Source organism: Bison bison, unplaced genomic scaffold, assembly GCF_000754665.1.
Source record: "Bison bison bison isolate TAMUID 2011002044 unplaced genomic scaffold, Bison_UMD1.0 scf7180017864030, whole genome shotgun sequence".
Classification (NCBI taxonomy): Eukaryota; Metazoa; Chordata; class Mammalia; order Artiodactyla; family Bovidae; genus Bison; species Bison bison.
In genome coordinates, this window is record NW_011494602.1 from 4,228,593 (window position 1) to 4,253,707 (window position 25,115).

The following is a 25,115-nucleotide window of genomic DNA, read 5'->3' on the forward strand; positions in this document are numbered from 1 at the left end:
AGGCTCCTCTGTCCATGGGATTCTCCAAGCAAGAATACTGAAGTGGGTTGCCATGCCCTGCTCCAGGGGATCTTCCCGACCCAGGAATCGAACCCATATCTCTGGCATCTCCTGCATTGCAGGCAGGTTCTTTACCCACTGAGCTACCTGAGAAGCCCTCCAGTTGCTTCTTATATATATAAGAATATAAAATTTATTAATCCTTTCGTTTGTTGATGGACACACATGGTTTCTTTGCACAAACCAACTTCCTTCTGCCTCAAGCCACATCCAGAAGTTTCTCTCGGGTAACTACTATCGTGATGTTTTCTTTGGATGTGGCATCTTCAGCAGTACCAGATGCCGCTCGCTGCTTGCTCACCAAAGCAGTAAGGACCTTCTATGTTCCTTTTGGCAGTGTAGGAGAGCTTGTGTTTTTCTACATTTTAAAAAACACTTGCTATTATCAGCCTTTCAGAAATTGTTTGCAAATCTGATAGATGCAATGTGGGACCTTGGATTGGCCTTAATTGCCATCACTGATTTACCTGTCTGGTTGGCTTTGTTTAATACCTGTCAGGGCTGTTCCACTTTATCTTTTCTGCAAATTTCCTGTTAACATTCATTTTTCTTTTGGTTACTTGTGCTTATTGTCTTTAAAAAGAGGAAAGTTTTGTTTGTTTGAGGTTTGTGCTCAAACACAGGGTGATAGTCAGTCTCAGTCTTACTGACAAAAACAGAGACACACAATGACTGTCTTGTAAATGCCACCTATGATCGTGTCATGCCAGGCGCCCAGTTTACGGCTGTGACCTGATACCAAGCAGCTGGAGTCACAAAGGAAAGGCAGAGTGTGAACTCTGTCCTCAGAAGCATGTATTTGTTCGGTGAGATCTTTGGGGAAACAAAAACATTCTAAAAGGAACACTGAATCAATCTCTCTGCATATATTGAATATAACCAATTATGAGCCAATGGTTACCCTAATGAAATAAAAGGAGTCACAAATGATAATCTAAAAGCAAGTATTTTCAAAGTACCTGATTTGGAAACCTCAATCTATGTTTTTTTTTTTTTTTTTAAATAGAAGATTCTTGGAATAAATAATAATTTAAAATGGAATATTTTAATATCTGTGAGCTATATGAAAGTCCTAACAATTTTAATAGCTTTCCATTATTTTTTAGTTTATTGGCAAACTCCTATTGCCATAATTGATAATGGTGTCATTTCTATTACTTCTGCTCATGAGCAGGCAGCAGGTTGGGATTTGAGTAAGAAATCCCAACCTGGCTCATTCAGGGTTGCATTGCCTGGCTGAGTATGTTTCTCTTACCTGCTGGCAGGCATCAGAATTCATCTTGCCATGCATTTGTCTTAATGGCACAGTAAAGAATGTTTTCATCATGAAAGACGGTATATGAGCTGCAAAGACTTTCATTAAAAGCAGAAAAGACTGTCTGAGTAGTAACCAAGTTTATGGGTCTATATTGAGTATTTAGAATTTTGGCAAAATTTCTGATACAGTTCCCTTGTTTTAGGTGGCAGTGCTGATCTTATATCTTACATTCAAAATGTTCACCTGATACAAATATAACATAATTACCAAAACAAAACAAAAACCAGGAAGCATATAACAACCCAATATTATCAGAGTTGGGATACTAGAAAAATCATATTACTCAAATGACATAATATCAGGAAAGGTGCATAGTTATTTTCAGACCATGTGATTCAAATATCTTTAGTCTATAGTTGCCAAAACCACAGCTCAAATTAGCCTAGGAAATATGAGAATTTGCCAAGGACACTGGATCATTCCTGTAACTGGAGGGAACATCTGACAAACTGCAGCAAAAACTTGTGTAGTTATAAGATCATAAGGAACCAGGGGCCTGAATGGCAGAAAGACTTTCTTCATTGCTTTTTCACTTCTCTCTCTTCCTGATATCATTACTTTCTTCCTGATTGACCAGCTTCTTCTCCATGGTCACCAATTGCACCAAGAATTGTCACATGTGGCTCCTCTCATCACTAGAGAGAGTCTGACTGATTTCCTACTTCCAGTAGGAAAAATCCTGGGAAAGGTCTCTGACTGGTTGCTCTACCTCTAGAACAATCCATTTGGATGTCCATGAGAACCAGATCACTGGGCCTGGAAGAGAAGCAGTGAGTAGAAGCATGAAGAGTATAGAAAACACTGCATATAGCCATTCATGGGAGTATATGAAAAAGCAGGAGGAAAAAAGGATATGTGTTATCCCACAACCTGTGTGGGATCTCATAGCTCTGTAACCATTCTTTTTATATCCCAAGAAATAGATATGCACTTGATGACCTGAGTTGACTGCATGAGTGAATGAATCTGTAAATAAAAGGGAATTACATCCATGCTATATAATTTATGCTTTGTGAAATTCATTTTTATGTATCCCTTGTTATAAGTATTTAGTCACCATGGTTTGCTCTGGTGTTTTGGATAATAGCTTCACACATTTCCTATTGTAATTTGAACTGTGCTAGAATAGGTTATAAGAACTCAGAGTCCTGTGCATAGCAATTTCCAATTAATAAAGTACAGAATTTTTAGTTTTAGGGCCTAGAGCATCTACATTGGCTTCATAGATATGCTTTATGCTTTGTTCTGTTTGGGAATGCTTTCTGAAGACTTGTTGCTCAATTATTTTTCCCTGGATAAGTGAAGCACGCTGTAATAAATGGTACCTGATGGTCTAAGGAAGAGTTCAGTGTTCAAGTGCAGTGTTCAAGATACGGATGCAAGAATCACACTTTGAGAGCTAACAGTCTAGTATATCCCTAATCCTGCTCTTACACCTTTTGACATTCTCCTGAGCAATGGGAAAAGCTTAATGTGGTAACAGCAAATTGAAAAAAATCTTAAGAGAATTCTTCAGAGGGGGGAGAAAAACCCCCAAAGAGCAACATACTGGGTACAGAGTGGAAAAAGAGAAAAATGTTTGCTTTGGTTACGTTTTCATGATGAGAGGTTTTCAGTTGTATCACTGTGAGTCTCACGTATTTTTTTTTATTTTATTTTATTTTTAAACTTTACATAATTGTATTAGTTTTGCCAAATATCAAAATGAATCCGCCACAGGTATACATGTGTTCCCCATCCTGAACCCTCCTCCCTCCTCCCTCCCCATACCATCCCTCTGGGTCGTCCCAGTGCAATAGCCCCAAGCATCCAGGAGACATCCATCTCTCTGTCCAGCTAGTTCCTGAGTCATTGTTTATTTGTATAACTGAGAAATGTCCATCAAATGCCTCGGATGAAATTTCCAAAGCTTTGCTTCCATGGCGTTCATGTCACTCCACCATATTCTTAAAGTGGTTCTGTCCAAAATGCTCATCTCACTTTTACAAAAACACTTGCTATTATGAACCCTAAGCCTAGCAGTATCCATGCAAATTACGACCTTGATTGCATTTACCAAGGTATTATGTATTATAGACAGTAAAAATGTATGTAACCAGGTTCTGAAATTATAATTGATACTATATTTTTTAAGCAAGTCTATTTGAGGAGATCAAATGAAAAAAATTTAAAAGAAAAAAAACAACAGCTAATTTCTTTAGTAAGATGCATATCAAGGCTGAAAAAAGAGGAGCAATCACAATTTCTTGGGAGTTAAGAGGTGCTGCTTTTTGTTAAATGGAATTTGCTTGACAAAGCCAAAACTGCATTCCATGAAACTGATTAGCAACTACACGCAGGTACTTGCTCATTAAAACTTAGTACACACAATTTTAAAATATAATTTTCTCAATTGGAAACCAATTTGTTTTAAATAAACTTAATTATGCCCACCTCCACGTTTATTTTAAAACTTTTTTCAAGCCAGATTCTTCTTTTTTTTAAATGAAGGAGTATTTGGCCCTTGGTAATTGACTCCACCTGTTAGTCCTTTCTCTCTGATAACTTGTCTTTGTCCTTAGTTCTGATGGCCTCACCTTCGGTCAATTTTCACTGCCTATGAAGGCAAAGGAAGGGTGAGTCTTCAACACAATCTGTGCTTGTCTTTTGATTTAAATTTACACTACTGATACCTGTTTATTTAATGCTTCTCATTGACTCTTATATTGTTTATGCTTTTACTATTTAAACATATATTTCATTGGGTTTCAGAACCCTACTCTGCCACTGTCTAGCTGTGGAACCCCTGCTGAGAGCTAATGTCCATTTTCTCCTTCTGTCCTGAATGAAATCTGACATTATTCAGGCCAGAAAATATAACTGAAAAATCTACTTTTCCCCAGCGTCTCCAGCAAGTGAGAGTGGCAAGGTGACACACGGTGTCTGGTGCCGTCGGGAGTCTACTGGGAGGCTCTGGGAAAGTGTGGTTCCTGATTAGGGGTTCTGTCGTCTTGCTGCTGGGAACACAGATAGCTGGAGTGGCAGAGGCATTCCTCTTCTTAAATTTTGTGGGGTTTCTTTAATATTTATAAACAATATATTTGCAGTACTTTTTTTTAATTGGTTTTAGAACTTAACTATTGATTTTCACTCTGGTTGATGAGGTTTTCTTAATTTATTTAATTGGAGGGTAATTACTTTACCACGCTGTGATGATTTTTGCCATGTATCAGGATAAATCAGCCGTAGGTATGCGTGTCTCCTCCACCCTGAAGCCTCCTCCCTCCCCACCCCATCCCCCTACACTGTCACGGAGCACAGGCTCCCGGTGCCCTGCTTCACGCGTCGGACTCCCACTGGTCATTTATTTCATGTATAGTAATGTATATATTTCAATGCTATTCTCACCCTCCCCTTTCACTGAGTCCAAAAGTCTGTTCTTTACATCTATGTCTCCTTTGCTGCCCTGTATGTAGGATCATTGGTATCACCTTTCTGGATTCCATATATATGTGTTCATATATAGTATTTGTCTTTCTCTCTTTGACTTACACACTCTGCACTGATGAGGTTGACGAGGTTTTAAATCTGTTACCATATGTCCCATCTCCCCTTTCTCCTTCCTCCTGATAGAATTGTCATCACTAGTTTTCTTTTTCCCCATCACTATAACTTCAAGCAACATACTCAAACCACTTTGTAATCCACCAATTAAAGATAGTATCATTCGCTTCTCTGTTTGTGAAAGGACATTTACCTGCAAATCTTTTCACCTCTGATTCTTGTTTAAATTTACTTTCTAACTTGTCAAAGTTGAAATATGTTTGTCTTATCCAGTATCCATAACTGACTTTAATATTTTGCATATAGATTGAGTCTAAAAGTTTAAAACTAATAAAAATAAAAATTTACATGACTGCATAAAAAGCAAATACACTTTTCTGTTGGGTCATATATTAGACTTTGATTATTTTACTTGCTGTAGTTATACCACCATGAACTACATGACTTTCAAAAGAAAACATTCCTAATACCAAGACAATATGGATCTTTTTTGACTGCTCCTTCTATTGTTGAAAATCCTGTATATTTTCAGCATGGTTTGAGTTTAACTAGTGCATTTCTTATACATTTATCTCTTTTTCAACTTTAATTTTCTTTTAGGGAGAAGAAACTTAAGCCATTTGCATTTATCTTATATCTTCTAGCTTCCTACTCATATTTCCTGAAGCTATTCCAATCCTACACTTTCTATTTCAGCTTCAAGACCAGCACCTTCCTTGAGCTCTAACTTGTTTTCTTGTATTATGTTTTTCATATTTTCTTCTCTTCTGCTTTCTCTTTTCATTGGCTACCACCCTAGCTAGACTGATTATACCTATATTTCTTATATTTTCACTTTTCTTATCCTTTTTTTATCTTTCACTTTCTAGTTGTTTGTTTGCTGCCCTCATTGTTGTTGTTTTGCTTGGTTCCACATTCTGAGACATTTCCTTCACCTCCTCTTTTAGTAGTATAGCAGAATTTTTATTATTGTTCCATTATTTTATATTTTATTTCTAAGAGAACTTTCTTATTTTTGTTACCGACTTTTCATAGCATCTTGTTCTTTTCTTAAGGGTAAAATATATTTAAAATTCTCTCTGAAGATACGTCCTAGTTTTTTTTTAAACTGTTTCCTTAATTATACTAATGGGGCTTTCTTGGTGGCTCAGACGGTAAAGCGTCTGCGTATAATGTGGGAGACCTGGGTTCGATCCCTGGGTCAGGAAGATCCCCTGGAGAAGGAAATGGCAACCCACTCCAGTATTCTTGCCTGGAAAATCCCATGGACCAAGGTGCCTGGTAGGCTAAAGTCCATGGGGTCGCAAAGAGCTGGACATGACTGAGCGACTTCACTTTATTATTACTTCTTTTTTCTGTTCATCTTTGCATCCTTATCAATCAGTATTGTAGGTTTTTTCAATAGCTTGTGGATATTTTATTGTCAGTTCCCATCTTAGATGGGGCAACAGAAGTGCTGGCTGGGAGCCCTGAGTATGGGAGTGGGGTTGACCAGCGAGCAGACTTCTTTTCCAGTGAGCATGTGCGTTCCAGCCACCATGGTGTGGTATCCACAAATGTTAGAATGAGAACTTTACTCTGGATCTTGAACTCCAGTGCTACCCACAATGATACTTTTCAATTATTTATCCAATTTCATAAAAGACACACCACTCAAATTTTTGATGCAGAAAGTGATTGGTTATTGATTATTCTATATGAGGATCAGGAGTAGGGAATGAAAGGCTGTTTTTTTCACTCCCACTTCTTAGTCCATGTTCTGCTGGGCTGGTGGAACTCAAGCCTGGAGCATCTCTGCCTGGAGCATCTCTTGATTGTTTCTGAGCAGGTCAGGGACTTTCTCATCTGTTGTTTTCTCCACTATGACATCTCTTCATTTTTTGCCCCCCTGCGAACTTAGTGAAATATGTCATGTCCTAGTGACCTATCTTGTTCTCTTCATCATTGTGTATTTATGTTCCTTTATCATTATTTTCACAGTACCTCAAGAGAGAGAAGACGTCATACCTATGCTTGTTTTGCTGTTTTGGGCTAATACTATTTTAAAATTTGTGTCCAAAACCAAATTTCTGATCTTCCCAGATAGGAATATTTATTTCAATAAATTAAATTAAAAGAACCTGAGATCATCCTTAGCTCTCTCTTTCTCATGTCATGTATCTGGTTCATTCAGTGAATCTTTTGGCTTCACATTCAAAATGTATCAGGAACCTAACCATTCTCACCACCTCTATTCCAGGCACTCTGCTCTTCCTATCTCTGTTTCTATACCCTTACTTACAACTTTTCAACAGAGGAACCAGAACAATCCTGTCAAAATGTCACCCCAAATCCATCCCTTACTCAAAACAATGTAATAGATACTTGTGTCATTGAGAGTAAAATCATTCTCACAGTGGCCACCTATCGCTATTTGGGTCACTTGCCGACACACCCAGCCTCTCCCTCTGCTCTCTCCCTGCTCATCATTCCCTCCACCAATGTGCTGGGTCACACCTGCCTCAGCACCACTCTCCTCTGTGATGACCACTTGACACACTCCATCATTTGCAAGGTCTCCCTCATAGATCATCGTATCTTAGTGTGACTCTGGCTGGTGAACTGATTTATTTATTTATTTTATGACTCCATTTCATACTCATTATTACCTTATTAGTTTTACCTCTGTATTATGTGCTTGTGTGTTTAGGGAAATATGTACTTATCACAGTCTGTGTTCAAATACTATTATACAATTTCAGGTAAAATATGAGAACTTTACAACAGCATGTTTCACTTTTCTCTTTCTATGCTTCAGACTATTGTTGGCACATGTTTAGTTCTAAATTTAAAATATACTACACAACATACTGCTATTATTTTCATATAGATTAAAAAAACTTTATTGAGATATAATTCATCCATCTAAAGTATGAAATTCAGTTGTTTTCTTTTCCTTTCTTTTTTTTAAATTAATTTGTTTTAATTGGAGGCTAATTACTTTACAATATTGTATTGGTTTTGCCATATATCAACATGAATCCACCACAGGTGTACACATGTTTCCCATCCTGAACCCCCCTCCCACCTCCCTCCCCATGCGGTCTCTCTGGATCATCCCAGTGCACCAGCCCCAAGCATCCTGTATCCTGCATTGAACCTGGACTGGTGATTCGTTTCTTATGTATCCCCCCAAATGCTTCCTATCTCCCTTCTCTGCTTTATTCCTTCCTAGCCCCTATTACCATCTTATTTATTTTGTTTATCATCACCCTACCCCACCATTAAGTAAGCTTCATGAAGACAATCATTTTTGTTTATTTTATCCCCAGCACTCAAAACTGTGGCTGGTACAGAGTAGGCAATGAAGTATTTGTTGAGTGAATGATTATTACTATATAACCAATATATTAAAATGTAATTTTCAAAAAAAATTTATTCTTAAGGGCAGCCTATTCCTTGGGAGCATTTGATGCATTGGAAACATAAACGTAACAACCGATATTAAGGCAGTAGATGAAACAGATCAACCTGCCACTTTCAAAGGGTGTCAGGTATTTTTCCATAGTAATGAAGCATGGAAGCCAAATTTTCTTAGATTTCTTCTTCCTTTCCAAAAATTATAGTTTTTTAAAAAGTATTTTTGTGTCTTCTTTAAGGCTAGATACACAGGAAATACAATCAGGGCTTTCTCAGCTGCCAGAGAGGCAGAGGAATAAGGAGGAAGCAGCTTATTTCTGTTTTATTGGGCGACTGGAAAGAAAGGGAAGATGCTGCTGCTTAATCAGTTTCTGACTTTTTTCCTGGGGAAAAGCAGACTTGCACTCACAGTAGCCCACAGTCTGAAATCATGCTTATTTCTGAGTCTGGGCATATATATCCTCCCTTAAGTTGGGCATTGATTCCTCTTTGTGGCACCCTTGAATCCTGCCTGGCTCAAAAGAAGCTCTCCTGGGGAAGGTGGGTAGGTATGATTTCTGCCACAGTCAACAGAATAGCAATTGGTTGTTCTTATCTGGATGTAAGAAGAGATTAATTTCTGAATTGCCTTTTTTTCTTCTTCCTTTTTTAAAACGAATGTTTTTTTTTTTGGGGAGGTGTGACTTTGAACTTTTAAACCTTTATATGGATGTTCCAGACGGGTGACATTTTCACAATTTAAAAGTTTAAAATATATATCCTTTATCTGCCCCATAATCATCTGAAATTCAAGTGCAGAATGTGGGGTGGATCTCATTTTCCAAAAAAGAACATCCACGACTATCAAATCCTAAGACTAACAGAGAAATATATGGACCTTGTAAGAACTTGGGCCTTATTTATGACTGGATGAAAGAATATCCTAAGATGATATAGGTATGGCTTATTAATATGAGAAAGTGAGAATGCCAGTGAATGAAGATCTCATGAAACACAATAACCAAGAGGGCTAACTTTTCACATGTGTAAAAAGCAATATATATTCAATACAGTCATATTTTTGGCATGTATATTCTACCTCCAAGGACATCAGCACAGTTTTCCATTATGTTCCAAAGTATATTGCCGAAAAGAATATATGGTACCTTATTCTCTTTTTCTTCATCACTTTTTGTTTAAAAAGTCAAACTTATAGCCACTGTTCATCCACCATAAGTTGGTGCTAAATTCAAAACGAAAGTGAGATAAACTTAATTGTGTACAGAAAACCTGTTAGTGTTTGAAAATTCTTATCTCAACATATATGTCCCCAGAATAGAAAGAAATATATGAACTTCATGTCTCTTGAGGTTATTTTTAAATATCTATACTATTAATTTGGAGGGAAGTCTAAGAAAAGTGGAAAGTTTTTGAGGAATCAAGTTCTGTATCAGGAGTGGTCAGAGGACTGAGGCAGGACCATTCACTAGTCCCTCTTTTCCTTTTCTATTTCATTTAGTAGACTATAATTTCCTTTTCTTAAAAAGCGCCACTTTTGTGGTGCAATCTCTTATTCCTTTCCCTGAACCATCTCAACTATTTGGCCAGTTGAAGATATTTTTCCTTTTCTTCAGAAAAATGTGGTAACTGATGGATAGAGGAGGAGGAGGACAATAAATGATTCTGGGTTGTGCTTGGAAGGATGAAGAAGGTGGAAGCCATTGGGCATCCTGGCAGACCTTGGAAGAGGCCCGTGTTCAGAGCAAGAAATCTGAAACAACTAGTTCAAGGGCCTCAATATTTTCAACTTAAAAACAAGGGGATTAGAGCACATGATGTTCAAAGTCTCGGGAGCTCTATAATATTCCATGAGCTATTGACTGTTTTCAAGGACCCACCAGCTTTTTTCTTCCTTTCTTGGTCCTTTCGTTCCTGCACTCTGTCCTGTTTTCCTTTCTTCTTTCCTTTTTTAAACGTCCTCCTCTGCCCCCGCAGAAGACACATTTATTGGGTACCTATTATCAGTTGAGACTAAGATAGATCTTGGGAACACAAATGACTGAACTATATTTTCTGACTTTGAGCAGCTCACAAATCCAGGATAGGGTGTCAGACATAGTGACAGATAATTATAGTGTGATAAATGCAATAGAAAATAGTCATGGGATGATCAAAGAAAAGGAAGAAACTCAGTTATTCATGGAAATCATGGGACAGAGGGGAGACAGGTGAGTTGTATACACGGTGAGTCTCTAAAGGAGGCTTGGAAATTCTGCTGATGGACAGAGTGGAGAAAGGATATCTAGGAAAGCACGTAAGTCTGAAGGCACTGGTTATGAAGGCAGGAGGAATCGCAAGTGGTTAGGAACTGCTGAGGCGGAATGGTGCTGGGTCCAGGCAGCGATTCGGCAGCTCCTAAGGGCACAGGCTATGCTTGTTTTCACCACTGGCAACTCCCTAGTGCTTGGCACATGCTAGGCCTTCAAAGAATATTTACTCACTAAATGAATGACAACCACATAGACAGAAAACTTCATTTTGTAGGTAATAATGCCACAGAAATGATGTGAAGTCTGATCAGGTTTGAGGCTTTTTAAGGATCATTGCTAGCAGATAGACACACAGAGCTGGAGAACAAAGAGAGAATTCTAGAAAAGGAGGTAGAAGGTAGTTACAGAGAAGACCTGTCATGGACTTGAACAAGATGGGAGAGGGTAGCAGGATGAGGAAGGAGAGGTGGGAGCTAATTAGGAAATTCAGAGAGCTTGCAACATATTTGGATGGAGGGTAACCAACTGGTGTGGATGAAGTTAAGGCAAGCTTCCATGACACTTCCCAAATGAGTGAACTAGACTCTCTATGATATTCATACCTGCTCAAGTAACAGATGTTACCCCCAAATTCTAAAATATACCCTGAAGGCTGATGTCAGTATATAAAACATTTTTTTGGAGCGCTCATTTATTTTGTGACAGCTACTTTAATAGCTAACATTTTAACAGAGATCCTCTATTAAACTTTTTCTCTTTTTTTTTGCATGAGTGAGTTAACATTTAAAAAACTAACTCTAACAGTTTGGAAAATTGGCAATATCCATCTAAGCTTTGGGCTTCCCTGGTGGCTCAGATGGTAAAGAATCTGCCTGTAATGCAAGAGACCTGGGTTTGATCACTGGGTTGAGAAAAATCCCCTGGAGAAGGGAATGGTTACCCACTTCAGTATTCATGCCAAAGCTGAATTCTGTCTCTTGGGGTGATGGGCTATCTCGCTATCATAATGCACTGAACAAGGATCTGGGATAGGAACTGGGCAGGTGGATGAGTGTCCAGGGACCCAGCCATGGAAAGGGACCTGAACCCAGAGGAAGACATGCAGAAAATAATTTTAGATTTCTTAATCCAAATAGAGAAGGCTTCACCTCTGCTGCCTTTGCACACAGAGATTCTTCACTAATCATAAGACAGATTCCATTTCTTACTGAAATTTTTTGATGAAGACAGGTTTCCCACTGGATCCTTGAGACTTGATAGCAAACCCCAACATATTGCAATCCTGTGAATCCTGCCCCTGGTTCAGAGCAATCTGTTTTCCAACCCACACAGTGGTGTTTAGGCTGCATGACTTCAGGAAGAAGCACAATTAGATGCCTCTGCGTCGCCTCCCACCTCAAAGGAAAGCAGAATATTAGAAAGAGGCACTAGAATTGGTCAGGAAGAAGAAAATTATTTTATCTTCAGACTCTTTGACCAATGGAAAAATTTGCATGGACCTGATGAATGGTTAACTTGTTCACATGATATAGATTTTTGGGTTGATGTAAATGATCTGTCTTTTGCAGTCCATATTAACCTTATCAGTAAGATCATTTATATATATAATTTTATTTCAATTATTTATTTTGGCTGCACTGGGTCTTCATTGCAGCACCTGGCTTCTCTAGTTGCAGCGTGCAGGCTCAGCAGTTGTGACCCGTGGGCTTAGTTACTCTGCAGGATGTGAGATCTTAGTTCTCTGACCAAGGATTCAACCCAGATCCCCTGCACTCAAAGCATGGAGTCTTAACCACCAGACCACTAGCAAAGTCCTCACCAGTCAGCTCTTTAAAGAAATTCACCAACTGGTGCAGAAAAAGCCTTGAGGATTTAAAAGTTACTTAGGATACTTACTTACTTATGCTTAGCTACTGACTTCTATTCCCTTTGTCACCGAGAAAACAGAGGCAACCAGAAAACCTCCATCATTCCCTCTACCACATGGACCGCCTACCAGCATCTCTACTGATGGACTCCACTTTTCCTCCTCTTATCAGTCAAGTGTCCTTGCTCCTGTCTGAGCCCAGTCCCTCTATTTGTGAACTAAGACAGATTCCACAATTTTTTTTTTATACAATTTTTTTTTGTAACAAAGGACCAGATAGTAAATATTTTAGGCTTTGTACTCCATATGGTTTATGTCATAATGACTCAACTATGTCTAGAGAAAGCAGCCATAGACAATATGTAAAGAAATGGGTTTGTTGTGTTTCAATAAAACTATATAAAAACAACTGATAGGTCAGGCTTGACCTCAGGCTATACTTTCCTGAATGCTATACTAGGTCCTGCCATGCTTGCCTACTTAAGGACATGCTCCAGCAGTTCTCCAACTCTCTTGTATTCTTTACCGTCCACAGGATCATTGCCACCAGCATACAGGCATGTTGTGGTTTCTCCCATCTTAAAACTATCTCTTGATCTTGCTTCCCTCTTCCAGCAATCTTCTCATCTTTCCCCTACCTTTTACACCAAAACTTCCCACAAGAACAATCTCTTTTGTCTTCTTCATTTCTCTCCACTGATTCCTGAGCTGCTGCCGCCAAGTCACTTCAGTCGTGTCTGACTCTGTGTGACCCCATAGACGGCAGCCCACCAAGCTCCTCCATCCCTGGGATTCTCCAGGCAAGATTACTGGAGTGGGTTGCCATTTCCTTCTCCAAGGCATGCATGCTTGCTAAGTCGCTTCAGTTGTTTCCGACTCTGTGCGACCCTGTGGACAGCAGCCCACTGGGCTCCTCTAGGAAAGAATACCGGAGTGGGTTGCCATTTCCTTCTGCAGAGCCCACTCCAATAGACTTTTGATTCCACTATTCCACGGAGTTGCCCTAATCAAGGTCACCAGTGACCTCCATACCCTTGAATCCGACAGTCAGTTGTCAGCCGTCATCTTACTTGACCTGAGAGCAACAGCTGGCCCTGTTGATCACTCTTTGCTTGAAATTCTGTCTTCCCCTGACTTCTAAACTCACAGACTTGCCTCACTGCCAGGGCACTGACCACTCCTTGTCAGACTGCTTCTTCTGATTCTCTCTTATCCCCTCAGTCTCTTCAAGTTGGCGTATCAGTGACTCAGGCCTTGAACATTTTTTCTATCTACAGTTGCTTCCTGGCTGATCTCATCCTGGCTCATTAAATACTATCTATAACAGGATGACTTCCAAATTGATGCATTCAATGCCAGGCTCATATATTTAACTGCCTACTCAACATATCTGCTTGGGTATCTAATAATAATCTCAAACCAAACATAATCAAAGCTGAACCCTTGCTGTACACCACCAAATGTGCTCTACTTTAAATTCTCCCTATGGAGTACGTGGTACTTCCATCCTTTCTGTCTGTTGGGTCAAAAGTCTAACATCATTCTTGATTCTTCTCTTTCTCTTACATGCAACATACAATCACAATTGTTCATGCTCTTGATGGTACCCTTAACTAGATGTAGATATAGATACTCAGATTCCCTTCTTATCTCTACAAGCTCCCTCTTCCTTCAAGACACTAACAATCTAATTAAAATATTTCTATAGCTTCTTAACTGATCTTCCTGCTTCCATTATTGTCTCTTCCCTTGCCATCAATCATTGACTGAAGAGTTGTCAGATCATGTCTATCACCTGCTCCAAACCCTCCAGTGGCTTCCATATCCCTCAAAATAAAGTCCTTCAAAAGCCTACACCACAAAACAAGAAATCAACTTCTATTGCCTTTGCTAATTTCCTTTGCTGGTACCTCCAACTTTGCCAGGAGTCCTGTATTAATACCTGTGTGTGGAGTGTGTGGAGGACTGTTGGGAGTTAATAGTGGAGGGTAAAGGGAAGGATGATGATACCCTCCATCTCTCTGTAGCTCTGAGGAGGAATCAGGGCATCCCAGAGAGGGGGGCTGAAGTCAGGGACAACAAACACGGATGTGCTCATTGGTCCTCAAGGCAGTAGGAGATGCAGGAAGAAGTGTGAGACTCAGAGGACAGAGGTGAAACAAACCCCCTATTTTCCAAGTCTATTAAAGGGAGGTATCCCTTGAGGGAGCAGAGAGATCTGATCTTTAGGACACACAGGGTTGGCAAATTGTGCTGCATATCAAGAAGAATACTGTTGTTTAACTACAAAAGATACCACTTCTGTAGTCCAACCACAGAGGGAAAAATTTAAAGATACAGTTTTCTCCCCAATCCATCTTTGAAAGGAGTCACTTGTCTAAAAAAATAAATAAAAAAGTCAATCTCAAGTGATTTATGTAACAAGAAAGCATGAAAATCTGGAAAAATATATTTAGGAAAGTTGAAGTCCTGGTTCTGACAAAAAAAATTAATTAACAGATTTCTCAGGAATCGATGATACTGTTGCAGTTGAGCAACTTCCTTCAGATTTTTGCCTTCTCTGAGCACTCCATCAAGAAATACTCCCCTTCCTCCACCATCACACTCTTCTTCTGCTTTATCCCTCCACACAGACCTCCATCTGACCCACAATCAGTGTGCTTCATCATCACGATTTCTCTATTTTCTACAGAATGCTGTGTCCCTGACACTGGCACAGAGAAGGCACCTGACAAATGCGTGTTGAATGAATGAATGAGTCCGAATCCCTTTGTCAACAATTTCTTCCGGAGACATCTGGCTTTCAGAGCAGCTCAGGTTCCTGTTGGGCATTCTATACAATGAGGCAAACTGTCTCCTTCGGTGCGGCCACTACACAAGGCACTATGTACGTTGGCTCCCGAGACTAAATAGAGGGTGTGATGTTATGAGAGAGTACTGACAATTACAAGGGTGGAAATTAAGTTTTCAGAGCACATGGTGTTTGCAAATCTAAACCTTCTGGATGAACAATTTCAATGGGGGAAAAATACCCTACAGAATATCACAGTCAGGGAAGGCAAAACATATTCTGTAGCTTCATTAATTATACCAGGCAAGTAGCTGCTGGAAAAATGTCTATAGATGTAGTTCTGACAGGGAATACTACAGGGCTTGCTAATCACAATCTCTAAAGGAAATTAATGAGCAGAAGACCACAGAGAGGAGAAAATTAAAATGTTTAGAACATAAGTGCACAAAGGTTTATTGTGACATAAAATATGCAGATTGGTTTGTAATATGAAATCTATATTCACTCATAGGAAAAGCCTCCCTGTAAGTTACTGTCATTTAGTAAATCCTTCTGACTGAGAGTTAATGAATATTATAAATTGGTCATTTTACTAAGAACTGAATATGATCGTAGTCTAGCAGTGATATTTTAAAATTATTGTAGAAATATTTAGTATTTATTTATCTATGTTCATTCATCCATCCAATCATACATACATATACTGAGAAGTGAAGTGTATACACTCAACTGATTACCAGCTGGTACCGGAATAAGGATTGCAAAGCAAGTACAATGCGGCCACACAGTGTTTCACTGAACTGAAGTCTCTCCAAGCACAAATTATACCATAGATGTAAATGGGTGACTTAGTTCTTGAAGATATAAAATAGACTGAGTTTGTAAAACAGCCTTAAAAAGTAGCTTCTCAAGACTCCAGAGTATCAAAACTAGATAGTATTTTATTCATTCCATTGTAAGAATTGAAATTGCTATTATGCAACTTTTGGAAATAAACCTCTACCATAATCAGTAATTGATGCTTTAGAATTGTGGTGTTGGAAGAGAGTCTTGAGAATCCCTTGTACTGCAAGGAGATCAAACCAATCAAACCTAAAGGAAATCAACTCTGAATATTCATTGGAATGACTGATGTTGAAGCTAAAACTCCAATACTTTGGCCACCTGATGCAAAGAGATGACTCATTAGAAAAGACCCTGATGCTGAGAAAGACTGAAGACAGAGAAGAAGAGGATGATAAGGATGAGATGGTTGGATGGCATCACTGACTCAATGACATTAGCCTGAGCAAACTCTGGGAGATGGTGAAGGACAGGAAAGCCTGGCATGCTGCAGTCCATGGGGTTGGGGTTGCAAAGAGTAGGACATGACTGAGCGACTGAACAACAAATAATCACTAATAAATTAGAAGTCAGGACATATTATTTGGTGCATGTAGCTCAGAAAAATGTCAGAGCACAGAAGGTCAAAAAATTATAGATCATAATGCTCAGACAATGAACACTGGCCTGACATGACCCCATAGTTGTCATCCATGATGTGAGAAGCTATATAAGGCCACAGATATGATATGCAGATTTCAACTTTTACTTAGATTCATATACTTTTTTTTTGCCACTTAATTTATTTTTTAATTGAAGGATAATTGCTTTGCAGAGTTTTGTTGTTTTCTGTCAAACATCAACAATAATCAGCCATAGTTACAGCCATGTCCCCTCTTGAAAGAAACTGTGTGTAGGGTCAGAATCAACATTGAAAGTGAAAGTTGCTCAGTCATGTCCAGCTCTTTGTGACCGCATGGACTATATGGTCCATGGAATTTTCCAGGCCAGAACACTGGAGTGGGTAGCCTTTCCCTTCTCCAGGGGGATCTTTCCAACCCAGGGATTGAACCCAGGTGTCTCACATTGCAGGTGGATTCTTTACCAGCTGAGCCACAAAGGAAGCCCAAGAATACTGGAGTGGATAGCCTATGCCTTCCCAGTGGATCTCCCCAACCCAGGAATCAATCCGGGGTCTCCTGCATTGCAGGCGGATTCTTTACCAGCTGAGTTACCAAGGAAGCCCCAGGACCATCGTTAGTATCTTACAAACTATAATCATGGAAAAAGAAACCTTTCCCTTCAATATGTTCATTTCAAGCTCTTTTAATGGCAATTGAATAGTTTTAGAGAAAACATCAAATTACTTGAGTCCAAGTTGCCCAGAAGTTCATAGCTTCTTATTTGATATACCCTGCCTTTCTTCTGATTATTTCTGTATTCGTCTGAAAGGCCCACTATCTTAGTAAATTAGAAACTCTTTAATGAAGAATCCTTATCTAATTCATCTTTCTAGTACATGGCTGAATAAATATTTTTTATTATTTAAGATTTTTATTTAAAATTTTAAGAATTTTTCATCCTTTCTCATATTAATTGAGCAGTTACTATGTACATAATCATGGATTAGGTGCTGCCCATTGTAAAAGAAATTGAATAGGTATTGAAAATGTCTGCCTTTGAGGAGACAGATGGAAAGAAGAAGGTAAGGCTAAGAGAAAATGAGTTGGGATAAGATGTTTAGATGAAATGGAATGTGGTTTCATCTATATTTTCATTTGAAAAGAAATGATATCAAATGCCCAATTTCTAAGGAAAAAATCCATAATTTTAAGTCAACGCCATTATTTGAAAGTGTTTGAATCACACTTCTAATTGGCAGCAAGTTGATTTTTAGATGGAATTTTAACACAAGATAAATACGATGAAAACTCAAAGTCTTTCAAAGGAATCAGGATAATATCATACGAATTCAGATTGAGGTGATCAGCTTCAAAGGTTTCAATCCACCATACCTTGGCCACTTCTTCTTGGAAAGCCACGAGGTTCAAATGGGAGATGTTCACTAAGTCAGGCCCATACACCACTGTGATCATGCGATGTTCCAGGCGCCCAATGTTCCCCACATCCAGAAGTTCACGTAATTTAGGGTCCTGGATAATAAACAAAGATTGAAAACATTAGTCAGCTAGAGATCCCAACATGGCAGCATAATTTCAGAAGAATTAGAGCTAGAATGCCCCCAAAATAGTTTCCTTTTATTCTTTGATTTTTTTTTAATTTTAAAATTTTTATTGAAGTACAGTTGATTGACAATGTTGTGTTAGTTTCAGGTGTATAGTAAAGTGATTTGGTTTATATATATATATATATACATATGTAAAGCTTCCCTATGTAATATAACATTTTGGAGAAGGAAATGGCAATCCACTCCAGTGTTCTTGCCTGGAGAATCCCAGGGATGGGGTGGGGCCTCGTGGGCTGCCGTCTCTGGGGTCGCACAGAGTCAGACACGACCAAAGCGACTTAGCAGCAGCAGCAGCAGCAGAGACAGAGAGGGAGAGGGCAATGGCACCCCACTCCAGTACTCTTGCCTGGAAAGTCCCATGGATGGAGCGGACTGATAGGCTGCAGTCCATGGGGTCGCAAAGAGTCGGACATGACTGAGCGACTTCACTTTCACTTTTCACTTTCATGCATTGGAGAAGGAAATGGCAACCCACTCCATGTTCTTGCCTGGAGAATTCCATGGACAGAGGAGCCTGATGGGCTACAGTCCATGGGTTGCAAACAGTCAGACATGACTGAGTGACTAACACTTTCACTTTTCATATGTATATATTCTTTTCCAGATTTTTTTCCCTCATACATTATTACAGAATATCTAGTGTGTATATGTTAATCCCAAGCTCCTAATTTATTCTTCCTCCCTCCTTTCTTCTTTGGTAACCATGTTTGTTTTCTATGACTGCGTTGTAAATAAGTTTATTTGTATCATATTTTTAGATTCCACATATAGCAATATCATATGATATTTGTCTTTCTCTGTGTGGCTTACTTCACTTAGTATGATACTCTCAGGACAAAGTTGCCTTTTATTCTTAATAGAAATTGGTATGACTTGAAGTCTCTCACCACAGAAAGGTCCAGAGAGGTGAAACAATTTGCCCAAAGGTTGTGGAGAAAGGATTTCTGGATCAAGATTTATGATCCTCATGGTCTCATGGTAAGTGAAAGAAGTCAGAAAGAGAAAGACAAATACCGCATGATATCACTTAGCTGTAATCTATAAGTTCTGAAGTCATAGTAACAGATTATAGAGTGGTGGTTACCAGGAACTGGAGGATGGGAAAAAATGGGAAGATGTTGGTCAAAGGGTATAAATTTCCAGATATAAGGTGTGAACATCTATTGTCCAGCATGTGACTATAATTAATATTGATAATGTTATATTACATACTTGAAAAATAGGAGGGGAGTAGATCTTAAATGCTCTTACCAGAATAAAAGAAGTGATAATTATGTGAGGTGATGGAGGTGTTAGCTAACACTCTGCTGGTAACCATTTTGCAACATATGAGTGTAACAAACCAACATGCTGTACACCTAAGCTTCCACAAGGTGATGTCAGTTATATCTCAATAGAACTGGAAGGAAGACCTCTGCAGTCAAGGTCATTCTGTCATTCAGTAACACATTTTTATGTGTCACAATTCTCCCTCGATTTCCTCCAATCAACCCATGAACTGAAATGCAAAAATCTCATCCCTCTCCTCATGGACACATTTTAAATGAAAAAGGTGGTTCTGGCGGAATCAAAGCACAGCAATGCCATCTAGGGCTGGGTCAGGAAACTAGCTGAGGGCGCAGCGCGGGCCGCCTCCAGCATCAGCAATGGAGAAAGCACAGCTGTGAGACGCAACAAGATTCCAGCACAGGCGACTGCTGCTGTTCAGCTGCTCAGTCTTGCCTCACTTTTTGTGACCCCATGGACTGCAGCACACCAGGCTTCCCTGTCCTTCACCATCTCCTGGAGCTTGCTCAAACTCATGATGCCAGCCAACCATCTCGACCTCTGTTATCTCCTTCTCCTCCTGTCTTCTATCTTTCCAAGCATCAGGGTCTTTTCTAGTGAGTCGGTTCTTCATATGACGTGACCAAAGTATTGGAGTTTCAGCTTCAGCATCAGTCCTTCCACTAAACACCCAGGACCGATCTCCTTTAGGAGGGACTGGTTGGATCTCCTTGCAGTCCAAGGGACTCTCAAGAGTCTTCTCCAACACCACAGTTCAAAAGCATCAATTCTTCGGTTCTCAGGCTACTTGATGGTCCAACTCTCACTTCCATAAACGAGATGGACTTTTGTTAGCAAAGTAATGTCTCTGCTTTTTAGTACTCTCTCTAGGTTTGTCACAGCTTTTCTTCCACGGAGCAAGCGTCTTTTGATTTCATGGCTTCAGTCACCATCTGCAGTGATTTTGGAGCCCCCCAAAATAAAGTCTGTCACTGTTTCCATTGTTTCCCCTTCTATTTGCCATGAAGTGATGGGACTGGATGCCATGGTCTTAGTTTTAAGCCAGCTTTTTCAATCTTTTTTTTCACTTTCATCAAGAGGCTCTTTAGTTCCTCTTTGCTTTCTGTCATAAGGGTAGTATCATCTGCATATCTGAGATTAGTGATATTTCCCCTGGCAATCTTGATTTCAGCTTCTACATATCCAGCCCGGCATTTTGCATGATGTACTCTGAGTATACATTAAATAAGCAGTGTGACAATATACAGCCTTGACGTACTCCTTTCCCAACTCGGAACCAGTCCGTTGTTCCATGTCCAGTTCTAATTGTTGCTTCATGACCTGCATACAGGTTTCTCAGGAGGCAGGTGAGGTGGTCTGGTATTCCCAACTCTTTAAGAATTTTCCACAGCTTGTTGTGATCCATATAGTCAAAGGCTTTAGTATACAGTCAGTGAAGCAGAAGTAGATGTTTTTTCTGGAATTCTCTTGCTTCTTCTATGATCCAATGGATGTTGGCAATTTGATCTCTGGTTCCTCTGCTTTTTCTAAATCCAGCTCAAACAACTGGAAATTCTTGACTCACATACTGTTGAATCTTAGCTTGGAGAATTTTGAGCATTACTTTGCTAGCATGTGAAATGAATGCAATTGTGCAGCAGTTTGAACATTCTTTGGCATTGCCCTTCTTTGGAGTTGAAATGAAAACTGACATTTTCTAGTCCTGTGGCCCCTGCTGAGTTTTCCAAATTTGCTGGCATACTGAGTGCAGCACTTTAACAGTATCATCTTTTAGGATTTGAAATAGCTCAACTGGAATTTCATCACCTCCACTAGCTTTGTTCTTAGTGATATTTCCTAAGGTCCACTTGACTTCACACTCCAGGATGTCTGGCTCTAGGTGAGTGATCAGACCATTATGCTTATATTGGTCATTAAGATCTTTTCTGTATAGTTCTTCTGTGTATTCTTGCTACCTCTTCTTAATATCTTCTGCTTCTGTTAGGTCCATACCATTTCTGTCCTTTATTATGCCCATCTTTGTATGAAATGTTCCCTTGGTATCTCTATTCTAGCCTCACAAATACTGGGATTTGGACATAGAGAAATTCTGCAGTCTTTGCAGAGCAGATGTTCTTTAGGAAATCAGAAGCATGTATCTTTTGGAGACCTGGACCTGCTGGGAAAAGGATGTTTCCAAAGTTTCTGAATTCATAATAAAATCTCCCATAGTGCTCTGTTGGTTTGGCTGAATTTATTTTCCTTCCATAAGACGGGTCCTGAAGACAATGAGAGGGTCATGCAGAAAATTAGCCTCAAATGAATCACTTAGCAAATTTGCAGCCAGCTTCTGAGCAAGGAATAACTTACACTCTTATTTATTTAGCTACATGCTGGATCAACACAGCTTAATGACTTAGGCTGGTTATTCTGATCTCCTTTCTGAGGTTTTTATACACAGCACCCTTGTAAAGAAATAGAGAACTATAAAAACAAACAAACAAACAAAAAAGAAGAAAGCAATATCTTTCCAGGTGAGTTATTTTATTTGGTGACATTAATTCTCCCTTTACTTAATAAACTTTCTCCTCTGTTTGGCTGCATGAAGAGGAACCCTTTCAGGTAATTTAGGAAGAGAGAAAATTTCATTTCAAAGCTGCACTCAATATAATAGAAACTTCAGTTTGACTAACACGTTGATAATTTATCAAGAACATCAGGTCTTTGTGAAAGATCAAACGCTATCACAAAAACATAATTTGCGTGACCTAGAAAAGGAAAGGAATACAGTAAAAAAAATGCTAAACAAACAAACCTAGCAAAATGGGAAATTTTTATCACTTTACCATTAATGTAAGATTAAGGAAAAATGTTCAGAAAGAATGAACTTTTTCTGAAGGCTGATTAAAGAATGATACCAGCTGTTCTGTGAAACAATTAACTGCATCCAGGTTTTGAACACCACTGAGGCGAGGTTCAGAGAGAAAGCACATTGATCAGTACTTAAATTTTTTTGTGTGTACTTGAAGAAAATTATAATCCTCAGAAACCACCTGAAACTTGTAATTATAAATCTCTAGTGATTGTAGCGTTCATTGATATCCTTATTTCTACATTGAACGGGACAATTTGGGGAAATGAAAGGGCTCTGACTTTGTACCGTTCCTTCCTTTCAGTGAGAGCCACGTGATCTATCCTCTGGCTCTTTTCTCTCTCGAGTATTTTCTCTTCCTTCTATACACTTTCCTGCCTGATTCACATGTCCATTAAAAATACTTTTGCCCACTTATTAAATCAATAGTTGAATATTGATTAAATCGATCAATAGTTGATTCATGGATTCATTAGAATTTCCCTTGAGAAATAGGCAAGTAGAAAGCATCCAAAGAATGTGCCCAGAATAGAAAATAATTCTGGAAAGACTTCTAGAATTCCCACTCTCTCTAACAATACTGTTAGGTACAGAATTTATAAGAAAGATGACTCTGTGGAATTTCCATTAAGTTTTCCCACTAATGACTGTTCATACATATTTTTAAAAGCTATTGGTTTTATGTAACTAAAATTTTGTAATGAAGTATTTAGAAGTGATATCTAGGATTGCAAGGATAATGCAGGCTGGCAAATGACAGTGATGATTGAATTTGAGGGGTAGTTATTTGAGGATTTATTATTATATCTCTATGTATCTGAGATGAAAGTGAAAGTTGCTCAGTCATGTATGACTTTTTGTAACCCCATGGACTATACAGTCCATGGAATTCTCCAGGCCAGAATTCTGGAGTGGGTAGCCATTCCCTTCTCCAGGGGATCTTCCCAACCCAGGGATAGAACCCAGGTCTCCTATATTGCAGGCAGATTCTTTACCAGCTGAGCCACCAGGGAAGCCAGTTAACAATTATACAATAAATGAAAAGAAGATTATTGAGCATGAACTGGAGAAGCAAGACATTTGGAACTATTTTTTCAAGGGAAACCTCACTAGTTTAGAGTCATGTAGTTCTGAAAGTAAACAGAGAAATCATTTAAATATATAAGAAGCAACTTTCTTTCTAATACCCTTTCTTGGTGATGGATCAGAATTTTTTATTTTTATTTTATTTTATTTTTTTTTTTAATTAATTTTATTTTATTTTTAAACCTTACATAATTGTATTAGTTTTGCCAAATATCAAAATGAATCCACCACAGGTATACATGTGTTCCCCATCCTGAACCCTCCTCCCTCCTCCCTCCCCATACCATCCCTCTGGGTCGTCCCAGTGCACTAGCCCCAAGCATCCAGCATCGTGCATTGAACCTGGACTGGCATCTCGTTTCATACATGACATTTCACATGTTTCAATGCCATTCTCCCAAATCTTCCCACTCTCTCCCTCTCCCACAGAGTCCATAAGACTGTTCTATACATCAGTGTCTCTTTTGCTGTCTCGTATACAGGGTTATCGTTACCATCTTTCTAAATTCCATATATATGCATTAGTATACTGTACTGGTGTTTGTCCTTCTGGCTTACTTCACTCTGTATAATAGGCTCCAGTTTCATCCACCTCATTAGAACTGATTCAAATGTATTCTTTTTAATGGCTGAGTAATACTCCATTGTGTATATGTACCACAGCTTTCTTATCCATTCATCTGCTGATGGACATCTAGGTTGCTTCCATGTCCTGGCTATTATAAACAGTGCTGCGATGAACATTGGGGTACACGTGTCTCTTTCCCTTCTGGTTTCCTCAGTGTGTATGCCCAGCAGTGGGATTGCTGGATCATAAGGCAGTTCTATTTCCAGTTTTTTAAGGAATCTCCACACTGGTCTCCATAGTGGCTGTACTAGTTTGCATTCCCACCAACAGTGTAAGAGGGTTCCCTTTTCTCCACACCCTCTCCAGCATTTATTATTTGTAGACTTTTGGATCGCAGCCATTCTGACTGGCGTGAAATGGTACCTCATAGTGGTTTTGATTTGCATTTCTCTGATAATGAGTGATGTTGAGCATCTTTTCATGTGTTTGTTAGCCATCTGTATGTCTTCTTTGGAGAAATGTCTATTTAGATCTTTGGCCCATTTTTTGATTGGGTCATTTATTTTTCTGGAGTTGAGCTGTAGGAGTTGCTTGTATATTTTTGAGATTAGTTGTTTGTCGGTTGCTTCATTTGCTATTATTTTCTCCCATTCTGAAGGCTGTCTTTTCACCTTGCTAATAGTTTCATTTGATGTGCAGAAGCTTTTAAGTTATCCTCAATGGTGAAAAATTGAAAGCATTTCCTCTAAAGTCAGGAACAAGACAAGGGTGCCCACTTTCACCATTACTATTCAACATAGTTTTGGAAGTTTTGGCCACAGCAATCAGAGCAGAAAAAGAAATAAAAGGAATCCAAATTGGAAAAGAAGAAGTAAAACTCTCACTATTTGCAGATGACATGATCCTCTACATAGAAAACCCTAAAGACTCCACCAGAAAATTACTAGAACTAATCAATGATTATAGTAAAGTTGCAGGATATAAAATCAACACACAGAAATCCCTTGCATTCATATACACTAATAA

The 25,115-nt window shown here is 39.0% G+C and overlaps 1 protein-coding gene across 1 annotated transcript in view; it reads right to left on the minus strand.

The window, feature by feature from the left end:
- The window catches only part of PLCB1 (phospholipase C, beta 1 (phosphoinositide-specific)), an 833,798-nt gene that overhangs the window by 269,312 nt on the left and 539,371 nt on the right, over positions 1 to 25,115 (minus strand). Inside the window, exon 3 of the mRNA XM_010834232.1 lies at positions 18,065 to 18,202. Within this exon, the coding sequence (XP_010832534.1) occupies positions 18,065 to 18,145 (81 nt within the window). The 5' untranslated portion in view covers positions 18,146 to 18,202. The remainder of the gene's footprint in view (positions 1 to 18,064; positions 18,203 to 25,115) is intronic.